Raw genomic sequence first — 12,392 nt, forward strand, 5'->3', positions numbered from 1 at the left:
GCTGTTAGCGTTAGCGCTAGCGCTGGTGTGTTTCTGCTGAATGCTGGAGCTGATCTCCAGCGCGGCGCCGTTTATTCAGAGGTGTTTGATTAACACATGCCTGCACTGCTGTGTTCGTCTCACGCTGCTGTTTCAGTGTGACGTCTCCACTGTGATAGGACAGCGTCTCCGTCAGCGACGCAGGACACATACATGAGCAACCACCTGAAACCTAGCATCACCCTGACTGCTCTTCAATTGTGGTTTGTCAGGCTGTGATTAGTAAGACTGTGATTAGTAAGATTGTGATTAGTTAGACTGTGATTAGTTAGATTGTGATTAGTTAGGCTGTGATTTGTTAGACTGATTTGTTAGACTGTGATTAGTTAGACTGTGATTAGTTAGGCTGTGATTTGTTAGACTGATTTGTTAGACTGTGATTAGTTAGACTGTGATTAGTTAGTCTGTGATTAGTTAGACTGTGATTTGTTAGACTGTGATTAGTTAGTCTGTAATTAGTTAGATTGTGATTAGTTAGACTGATTTGTTAGACTGTGATTAGTTATGCTGTGATTAGTTAGATTGTAATTAGTTAGACTGTGATTAGTTAGACTGTGATTAGTTAGTCTGTGATTAGTTAGACTGTGATTAGTTAGTCTGTAATTAGTTAGATTGTGATTAGTTAGGCTGTGATTAGTTAGACTGTGATTTGTTAGACTGACTAAGTTAGTCTGTGATTAGTTAGGCTGTGATTAGTTAGACTGTGATTAGTTAGTCTGTAATTAGTTAGATTGTGATTAGTTAGACTGATTTGTTAGACTGTGATTAGTTATGCTGTGATTAGTTATGCTGTGATTAGTTAGATTGTAATTAGTTAGACTGTGATTAGTTAGACTGTGACTAAGTTAGGCTGTGATTTGTTAGATTGTGATTTGTTAGACTGTGATTTGTTAGATTGTGATTTGTTAGACTGTGACTAAGTTAGATTAGTTAGATCTCCACCCTGTCCTCCACCTCGGTGTGGCTGAGCAGTGGAGGCCGTGCTGGCAGGTCGGGCAGGCAGGGCTGCAGCCGCTGAGCGTGTGGAGACGTGTGCTGCTGCAGCTGTGGGTAAATAGGAGCTCTTAGCTCAGCAGGAGGAGGAACAGCAGGAGAACCCAGTGCTGATGGAGATGTTTTGCACTTTCTCGCTCCTCCACACCGGCCGAGCAGCTGGAGAGCTCCGGAAACGGGCGAAGGACGAAGGAGGACGACCACAGAAACCAGGTTTCCACCATTTCTGCCCTCAGCCGCTCGATGCTCACTGACATTTACCCAGCTAAAAATACAAGCCCCTCAGAGCCCCCCACGCTGCAGAGCATCCAGAGGGGGAGCACTTCATGATCCTGATATTAACCCAACATTGATTTAGCAATCCAGCACAGCTTTCATAACCGACACAGGCCAAATACCCCCCATAGCCAGCGGTCCTCCCTCTCCTCCCTCTCCTCCCTCTCAGCTCCTCTCCGAACTTTATTCAGAGCTCCTCCACAGCTCCAGTCCCTCACTGCTTCTTCAGCCTCATCAGTCCAGCATTACTCGTCTCGTTTACACTCTGGTGTGATTCCATTTCTCTTTCACATCATTTGTAAGTTTAGTTCAGTCATTTATCTCAACTCTCTTTTTCTAAATATATTTAAAGTGTTTATGATTCAGTTTTATTTATTTAAGCTTTTGAAATATATATTTATTGATATGCAGTCCAGTCTTACATTTATGTGTAGAATTTTATTTGTATGTATTTTTATTAATGTCGCAGCTTTTTGTATCTGAACCTGTTTTATAAATCTCCAATTTTAATGAAGTTTTAATTTCAGTGGAGGTGAGGTGAGTGGAGTGTGGGCGGTGCCGTGTTGCTACACTAATGTACCCTGAAACACTTCAGACCAGCGCCCTCAAAGCCACTGTCCTCGCTTGAAGACGTGGAGTTCCAGCTTCTGAGGACGTCTTCACTGTGGGCTTCGTCAAATGTCTCTTCCTGTAATAGCGAACACAGGCACCCGCAGAACCCGCCTCCTCACTCAACCCAGCAAATAAGTAGTGTGGGAGCCCCACCCATTCAGCCTACAGCAGTTTAGCCCCACCCATTCAGCCTACAGCAGTTTAGCCCCACCCATTCATGCTGATGCAATAAAAAGTGTCTGACTGCTTTCGGAATGAGACACAGAAGCGGACAACCAATCAGAACAGAGCTAATTTGCATATATCAGATTAGTGTGTTTAACTGTAAGGGGGTCAGTAATGCTGGTGTAAATAATGACTGTGAATGGATCTACAGCTCCTATCTCGTTAGCACCACCTAGTGTACTGAAGTGGCAGTGGTTCTGTTGCTGGAATTACTGCTAATTATACATTTATATAGTTTGATTTGAATAATTATCATAACCACTTAATCATGCAGAACCAGGAGAGAACCAGGAGAGAACAGTGTGTGGAACCTGCACAGATCCTCAGAAGCTGATGAGGACCTGCTGTCAGTAACTGCAGAAGCGCTGTTCGAGGAGCAGTATCAGTTTAATGCCTCTCAGAATAAACCCAGAATAAATACACAGCGTTTCAATAGAGACTCCGAACAGTTCGTTAAAAATATTAACCTTACGACTCGCTAAAGCGGCCAGGGAAAGGCTGCTGGTTTAATCACGTCAGTCTGTGGTACACAGTACCGGGAGGTTCTCCAGAAGCAGATTATGATCTAAAATATTGCATTTTTAGGCTAGAAATACAGGTACAGCGTCAGTGTTAGTTCAGTCAGAGGGAAGAAGGTTATCTCCGTTGGAGGACGGAGGGTGGAGGAACCGTACGGTGCAGTTTTCCCTCCTTTTCAGGCCGTTAGTGTCCAAATCCTCCGATTTAGCTCTGATGACCTTGTCCTGGAGATGGAAAGCGCCAGTCTGACTCTGCAGCTCCTCACTGGTCCAGCTTTGCTGTTCAAAAGGCTGTTCGTCCTCAGCGACCGGGCGAAGTGTTCTCAGCCATGAGCGCCCCCTAGGGGCAGGTGTTACAACAGCAGGGAGGACAGTGTGTGCACAGCAATCACGATCAACAGGGCACTCTGTGTGGACCTGGGGCTCGAGGAACCTGAGGAACCTGAGGAACCCGTCTGCCCAAAGCCTTTAGAGTGTGGGTGATGGTTTCTATGGTTACTGTTCTTCTCTGGAATCACTGCAAAAGAGAGAGAGAGAGAGTAATCAGATAATGGGAAACCAGGTTGGCATGAGTCAGGCAATAATCAGATTTCTACTTTGCAAGCAGCCAGTAATCTGACAGAGTGGAGGGGCGGTCTGTTGCTTTCTGGACGAGAATTTTCCGTCTCTCCTCGTGTGAGCTTGTAGATCAGACTGCCTTTTAAGTTCATAGAAACTTGCATCAGGTCCAAACTGCTGAAGTCCCCACGCAGGGTCTGCAGCAACTGGAATGTCCACAGGCATCCACAGATGTAACAAGGCTAAGTAGTTTCCCATCACGGCTGCCAGATGTTTTGGGCCAACAAGCACACACCGTTCTCCCGCAGAGCGCATGGGGTCCGCCGGGTCGCGCCGGGTCGCGCCGGCTCTGTTTGGATACTGTTTGGATTTTCTGACGCTCTCAACATTGTTATTCTTCACGAGCGCCTCCTCGCATTTCTTGGCGGCGGAGTGTTTGGGACTATTTGTTTTAGCTGTTGGGAGATGTTTGGATTTCTGCAGCCATCTATCATCTATCAGCAGAGCCTCAGCGACCTTCAGGAGCCCTAAACCCACACCACATCGGAGGAAGCAGAGAAACCGAGCGCTCTGCAGGCGTCTAATCCCACCCGATAAGGAACATCCAGCATGCCTGAGAACTAGATTAGACCTATAGTCTAAACCAGGACTACAGTACTAACTAGATCAGACCTGTAGTCTAACCCAGAACTACATTACTAACTAGATCAGACCTGTAGTCTAACCCAGGACTACAGTACTAACTAGATCAGACCTATAGTCTAACCCAGAACTACAATACTAGCTAGATCAGACCTGTAGTCTAACCCAGAACTACAGTACTAACTAGATCAGACCTGTAGTCTAACCCAGAACTACAATACTAGCTAGATCAGACCTGTAGTCTAACCCAGAACTACAGTACTAACTAGATCAGACCTGTAGTCTAACCCAGAACTACAGTACTAACTAGATCAGACCTATAGTCTAAACCAGGACTACAGTACTAACTAGATCAGACCTATAGTCTAACTCAGAACTACAGTACTAACTAGATCAGACCTGTAGTCTAAACCAGGACTACAGTACTAACTAGATCAGACCTGTAGTCTAACTCAGGACTACAGTACTAACTAGATCAGACCTGTAGTCTAACCCAGGACTACAGTACTAACTAGATCAGACCTATAGTCTAACTCAGAACTACAGTACTAACTAGATCAGACCTGTAGTCTAAACCAGGACTACAGTACTAACTAGATCAGACCTGTAGTCTAACTCAGGACTACAGTACTAACTAGATCAGACCTGTAGTCTAACCCAGGACTACAGTACTAACTAGATCAGACCTATAGTCTAACTCAGAACTACAGTACTAACTAGATCAGACCTGTAGTCTAAACCAGGACTACAGTACTAACTAGATCAGACCTGTAGTCTAAACCATGACAACAGTACTAACTAGATCAGACCTGTAGTCTAACCCAGAACTACAATACTAGCTAGATCAGACCTGTAGTCTAACCCAGAACTACAGTACTAACTAGATCAGACCTGTAGTCTAAACCAGGACTACAGTACTAACTAGATCAGACCTGTAGTCTAAACCATGACTACAGTACTAACTAGATCAGACCTATAGTCTAACTCAGGACTACATTACTAACTAGATCAGACCTATAGTCTAACTCAGAACTACAGTACTAACTAGATCAGACCTGTAGTCTAAACCAGGACTACAGTACTAACTAGATCAGACCTGTAGTCTAAACCAGGACTACAGTACTAACTAGATCAGACCTATAGTCTAACTCAGAACTACAGTACTAACTAGATCAGACCTGTAGTCTAAACCAGGACTACAGTACTAACTAGATCAGACCTATAGTCTAACTCAGGACTACAGTACTAACTAGATCAGACCTGTAGTCTAACCCAGGACTACAGTACTAACTAGATCAGACCTATAGTCTAACTCAGGACTACATTACTAACTAGATCAGACCTGTAGTCTAACCCAGGACTACAGTACTAACTAGATCAGACCTATAGTCTAACTCAGGACTACATTACTAACTAGATCAGACCTATAGTCTAACTCAGGACTACAGTACTAACTAGATCAGACCTGTAGTCTAAACCAGGACTACAGTACTAACTAGATCAGACCTGTAGTCTAAACCAGGACTACAGTACTAACTAGATCAGACCTATAGTCTAACTCAGGACTACATTACTAACTAGATCAGACCTGTAGTCTAACCCAGGACTACAGTACTAACTAGATCAGACCTATAGTCTAACTCAGGACTACAGTACTAACTAGATCAGACCTATAGTCTAACTCAGAACTACAGTACTAACTAGATCAGACCTGTAGTCTAAACCAGGACTACAGTACTAACTAGATCAGACCTGTAGTCTAAACCATGACAACAGTACTAACTAGATCAGACCTGTAGTCTAACCCAGAACTACAATACTAGCTAGATCAGACCTGTAGTCTAACCCAGAACTACAGTACTAACTAGATCAGACCTGTAGTCTAACCCAGGACTACAGTACTAACTAGATCAGACCTATAGTCTAACTCAGGACTACATTACTAACTAGATCAGACCTGTAGTCTAACTCAGAACTACAGTACTAACTAGATCAGACCTGTAGTCTAAACCAGGACTACAGTACTAACTAGATCAGACCTGTAGTCTAAACCAGGACTACAGTACTAACTAGATCAGACCTGTAGTCTAAACCAGGACTACAGTACTAACTAGATCAGACCTGTAGTCTAACCCAGGACTACAGTACTAACTAGATCAGACCTGTAGTCTAAACCAGGACTACAGTACTAACTAGATCAGACCTGTAGTCTAAACCAGGACTACAGTACTAACTAGATCAGACCTGTAGTCTAACCCAGGACTACAGTACTAACTAGATCAGACCTGTAGTCTAAACCAGGACTACAGTACTAACTAGATCAGACCTATAGTCTAACTCAGAACTACAGTACTAACTAGATCAGACCTGTAGTCTAACCCAGGACTACAGTACTAACTAGATCAGACCTGTAGTCTAACTCAGGACTACAGTACTAACTAGATCAGACCTGTAGTCTAACCCAGGACTACAGTACTAACTAGATCAGACCTGTAGTCTAACTCAGAACTACAGTACTAACTAGATCAGACCTGTAGTCTAACCCAGGACTACAGTACTAACTAGATCAGACCTGTAGTCTAAACCAGGACTACAGTACTAACTAGATCAGACTCTTTTGGAGCTAAGACTCAAAAGGGGAGTCTCTGTAAGAGCCTGAGAAAGATCCAGTGCAGTCTGCACACAGCAGCTAGCAGGAAGGTAACGCAGGTTCTCTGAGTAAGCGGCTGACAGTGTGTGAGGCTTTATCAGTGTGTGTGTGTGTGTGTGTGTGTGTGTGTGTGTGTGTGAACTGAAATTAACTGGATATTGATTCGTGCACAGCAGCCGTTTTGGAGGGTAGCTGGGAGAGACGTGAGAGCGGTTTTTGGCAGCCTGCTGCTCCTCTCATCGATCTTTAGAACAGAACCGTCCAAACGACCACCAGGAGCACGCGCCCATAAAGAGCCAGACAGGTCAGGAAAACAGGACCCAGGATAAACAAGGTGTTAGCACACTGCGGCCTCACGCTCCTCACACTCACACACTCACAAACACCTCACACTCACAAACACCTCACACACCCCACACTCACACACCTCACACACCCCACACTCACAAACACCTCACACACCCCACACTCACACACACCCCACACTCACAAACACCCCACACACCCCACACTCACCTCACACACCCCACACTCACAAACACCTCACACACCCCACACTCACACACACCCCACACTCACACACACCCCACACTCACACACACCTCACACTCACACACACCCCACACTCACAAACACCTCACACACCCCACACTCACAAACACCTCACACACCCCACACTCACACACACCCCACACTCACACACACCCCACACTCACACACACCCCACACTCACAAACACCTCACACACCCCACACTCACAAACACCTCACACACCCCACACTCACACACACCCCACACTCACCCCACACTCACACACACCTCACACTCACACACACCTCACACACCCCACACTCACAAACACCTCACACACCCCACACTCACAAACACCTCACACACCCCACACTCACACACACCGCACACTCACACACACCCCACACTCACAAACACCTCACACACACCCCACACTCACACACACCCCACACTCACACACACCCCACACTCACAAACACCTCACACACACCTCACACTCACACACACCCCACACTCACAAACACCTCACACACACCCCACACTCACACACACCCCACACTCACACACACCCCAAACTCACAAACACCTCACACACACCCCACACTCACACACACCCCACACTCACAAACACCTCACACACACCCCACACTCACACACACCCCAAACTCACAAACACCTCACACACACCCCACACTCACACACACCCCACACTCACAAACACCTCACACACACCCCACACTCACACACACCCCACACTCACAAACACCTCACACACACCCCACACTCACACACACCCCACACTCACAAACACCCCACACTCACACACACCCCAAACTCACAAACACCTCACACACACCCCACACTCACACACACCCCACACTCACACACACCCCACACTCACAAACACCTCACACACACCCCACACTCACACACACCCCACACTCACACACACCCCACAAGGCGGATATTCAGCCGACTGCGGATTTAAGTTTGGGAGCAGCGATTGTTGGGGTGACCTCTTTTAGAGGAGAGCAACACGACCGAAATCCGGAAACTCCGCCGCGCCGGAATATAAAATATATTCCGCGGCTAAAATATGCGCTTCCCGGAGATTGAGAGGCAACGTAGGGCCTCCTTTCATCACCTGATTCTCTACGGAAATGCAAATCATGTTCCTGTCTGCACAAACACAGCGCTGCGCCGATCCGGAGCAGGTGGATGTCAAGGCCGGATTAGATAAGGACCTCTGAGAGTAATGAAGGATCAATAACACAGAAAGAGAAACAGCGACGTAAACAGAGAGACAGCAGGCTGGCAGGGAAAAGCACGCTTCCCTTCTCCGCCTGAATTCTCCACAAATGTGGCCTGCCTGAAGACGCGGCAGCAAGGGATTTAATAAAGCACTGACACCACCATCAGCAACCCCAACACTGTCAACCCCCAGCCGTAAGTGCGGAGTGTCTGCAGCAGCGCAAATCTAAAGGTCTGTCACAAATGAAAGAGAAACCGACACGGAGACGACTGGAAAAATCAGCCATATTCCAAATCCCAACATCCCCCAGTACTCACTGCTGCAGAGAGCAGAGGCGAGCACAGAGCTGCTGGACACCAAGCAGGGAAATATTCCAAACCATAAATCACAGAGATTAAAACACTGTGGGAAAACAGCAGCGAAGATCTGAGAAATGCCCAAAACTTCAGTAATGGAAATCTGGGAATTGTTGGAAACATCAACAGTGGCAGTCTGAGAGATTAGCAAACATTAAAAACAATAAAAACAAACAGAAAAAGAAAGAAATCGGAATATTGTTAAAAATAATAACAGTCGAAGTCAGAGAAGCACATCACTGAAGGGTGTGAGAGAGTGTGTGTGAGAGTGTGTGTGAGTGTGTGTGAGAGAGAGTGTGTGTGTGTGAGAGAGAGTGTGTGTGTGTGTGTGTGAGAGAGAGTGTGTGTGAGTGTGTTACAGAAGCTGAAGGTGGAAGCTTATCGTCTCTGGTGTGCTGAACAGTTTTAGCTCTTTAGGTCTCTCTACCCCCTCTCTCTACCCCCCCCCCCTCTTAATCCTGTGTGTGTTTGGCGTTTCCCGAGGCTGGAGACCAGCGCTGAGCCGGAGTTAACCCGGTCTGACACAGTACTTCACAGCTCTGTGTTGTGGAGAGCCGATGATAAATTTTCCTCCTTTGTTTCTATGAAAGAGCAGAAACACAGCGGGGGTCCGGGACGGAGCTGAATTGAAGGGGGGGGGGGGTGGTTGTTTACAATGAGGAACATTTACAGAATCGATCCGGCTCTAATCAGCGTCTCCCGTTCAGTCCAGCCCGTACCACAGCTCAGATACTCCCTAAACACAGCCTTTCTGCAGCAGTTTAGCCCCGCCCACCCCCCTACAGCAGTTTAGCCCCGCCTATTCAGCCAACAGCAGTTTAACCACACCCATTCAGCCTGCAGCAGTTTAGCCCCGCCTATTCCTCTCTGTATCTGAAGGTGAGAGTCAGTGCCGCTCATCAGTAGAGCCGCTGTGCTGCTGGGTCCTGGTGACGTGTGTGTGTTAGCCCGGCGTTAGCGCTGTGTCTTCATTAATTAGCGTGAGATGAGAGGAGGCCGCGGCGCGGCTGCTGTTTGAAAAGCTCATTGTGTGAAGCTCTCTGCTCTGAGAGGCCGGTGACAGGGCGTCCTCAGAGGCCGGCGGGGCTTGTTAACATAGACGGCAAACATGAGGAGTACAAAGAGAGAGAGAGAGGGAGAGAGAGAGAGAGAGACAGAGACAGAGAGAGCGAGAGAGAGAGAGAGAGAGAGACGGAGAGAGAGAGAGAGAGAGGGAGAGAGAGACAGAGAGAGAGAGAGAGAGAGAGAGAGAGACGGAGAGAGAGAGAGAGAGAGACAGAGAGGGAGAGAGAGACAGAGAGAGAGAGCGAGAGAGAGAGAGGGAGAGAGAGAGAGAGAGAGGGAGAGGGGGAGCAGTGCTCTGGTTGAGAGACACGGCTGAAATGAAGCCAAAGCAGTCGAGGTTCTCGAGGGTCTGAGGCAGGCACAGTTGGAGCGCCCCCCCACGCCCCGCGGCCTGCCACAGCCTCCCTCCGCAATTAATCTCCACCAACCCCGCGCTAGCGCGCTACGCTAACCCTCCTCTGTCCCTCTCTGCAATCAAACCCGCCGTCCGAGCGCTGTCCCCACGCTGTCCCCACGCCGTCCCCGCGAAGCCCAGCGCCGTTTCTAATCAGCGTTCGATTGAGCAGCTCCGGGACTCCTTTGTTTTGTCGGCTGAAATGATGTGGGCTAATTGGCAGCATTCATAACGAGCGCGTTCCCGCCCTCCAGGAGCCGGCGGAGACGCCAAACCGCTGTGTTACAAACAGTTACGGGTAACAGAGCCATTAGCCTAGATATTCATAATCATACAGACCCCCCCACCGGGACAGCCACATACTGTAGAGTTATAGATATATATATATATATATATCTGACAGAGGTATTAATAACAATAAATTAAGTTATTATGTATTCCTACATACAGTACATACAACTGCTGTATAAAGATTTCATAAAATAACCTTATATATATATATATTACACTTAATAGAATTGTTATATAACTATATCAAAGGAAATATCACTATATTACACAAATAACAAAATAACTACAGCACATAATTCAACTATCATAAAACATACCTACAGTATAACTGTAACTATATATATCTATATAATAGTAAATATAACTACAATATATTAATTATGCTATACAACTATACCAACTGTTCAACATAATTATCTCAGGAGTATCAGAACACTGTATAACACAACTACAGCTATACACACACAGACAGGTGTCACTGTCACTGCTGGGTTACAGGTGGGTTAGGGTTCCACATGTCTAGTTAAACTCGATCACGACCGGTTCCTCGAGCCCTCAGCGATGTGGAGGGTTCCTCAGCGATGTAGAGGGTTCCTCAGGCCCTCAGCAATGTGGAGGGTTCCTCAGCTCCTCAGCAATGTGGAGGGTTCCTCGGGCCCTCAGTGATGTGGAGGGTTCCTCAGCTCCTCAGCAATGTGGAGGGTTCCTCAGCTCCTCAGCAATGTGGAGGGTTCCTCAGCTCCTCAGCGATGTGGAGGGTTCCTCGGGCCCTCAGTGATGTGGAGGGTTCCTCAGCGATGTGGAGGGTTTGGCACACATTTCCGAATATTTCCCAATCTGCATATTCCCCTCGTCCTGGTGGTCATTAAGGGCCTGTCAATCAGAGCAGTGAGGAGAGGAAGCCCCACCTCCGCTCAGACTTAACCTCTAACCCCGGCTGATTGAAATGACTCGCGGTTCATCTTCCAGTTCCCTCCACAGGAACGTCACCCCCCCCCCTCTCTCTCACTCTCTCTCACCCCCGCCCCCCCCCCTCTCTCTCACTCTCTCTCACCCCCGCCCCCCCCTCTCTCTCACTCTCTCTCACTCTCTCTCACCCCCCCCCCCCCTCTCTGTAGATCACAGCGTCGAGCTCCTGCACAGTCAGGTTCTCCACTAACAGCCGGCTCCTGATGCAGAAGAAAGCTCTGCAGATGTTTCGGGACTCACTGCCCCAGTTTCAGGGTGATGGATAGACGTGCCGGGCTGCTGTGAACGATCCTCAGCTGAAGGACAAAACAACTCCAGAGAGTTCCTCCACCGACTGAACGCGGCAGCCGAAGCCTCGACACCAACGTTCTGTAAACGCTGCGAGAAGAAGAACTGCTCCAGAATCCAGTAGAAAGTCTTCTTCTCTGGACAGTAGAGACAGTTACTCCAACAGAAGCAAGACCAGCTCTTAATATCCTTAATTTCAGAAGAAGCAGCGAATGAGGAGCAGTTGTCCCAATACTTTGGTCCATGTATCACACACACACATATATGTATATATAAGTATATACGCGATGTAGTTTGGGGTATAGGAGCATGTTTTGCTGAACAGGTTCTTCATGCTCCACTATCTAGAACCTGATAAGCAGGGGCACCGTACTCTCTGAAAAGCCTCATTTGCGATTCTTCCTGTATTTTGCCTTTAATCCGCGCCTCCGATCACGCAGAGCCGCTCTAATTGAAATGAGGTGGAACCGTTTCGGCCTCTTTTGGTTCCACATCAAACGGCTGCTCGTGATTCACCACCCGGAGAAAGAGATCTGCTCATTAGCATGTTTTTTTATCCGCCGCTTAAATCACATTTGCATAATGAATGGAGGTTTTCCCGTGTTTACCGAGTCCCTTTCTGCATTAACCTCTCGTTAACCTTTTTATTAGCAGCCGCAGACTCGTCCCGCACGCCTCAGACACCACGCCGCCGTCCTCCGCTGCCTTATTACACTCGCTGCTTCCTTAACCA

General features: G+C 47.4%; 1 protein-coding gene across 1 annotated transcript in view; it reads right to left on the reverse strand.

The window, feature by feature from the left end:
* Window positions 1-2,513: 2,513 nt before the first annotated feature.
* Window positions 2,514-12,392, reverse strand: part of gpc5a (glypican 5a) — a 144,521-nt gene continuing 134,642 nt past the window's right edge. The window contains 1 exon segment of the mRNA XM_072657967.1: window positions 2,514-3,180. Coding sequence (XP_072514068.1) covers window positions 3,017-3,180 — 164 coding nt within the window. The 3' untranslated portion in view covers window positions 2,514-3,016.

The sequence above is a fragment of the Salminus brasiliensis genome, chromosome 15 (assembly GCF_030463535.1).
Source record: "Salminus brasiliensis chromosome 15, fSalBra1.hap2, whole genome shotgun sequence".
Classification (NCBI taxonomy): Eukaryota; Metazoa; Chordata; class Actinopteri; order Characiformes; family Bryconidae; genus Salminus; species Salminus brasiliensis.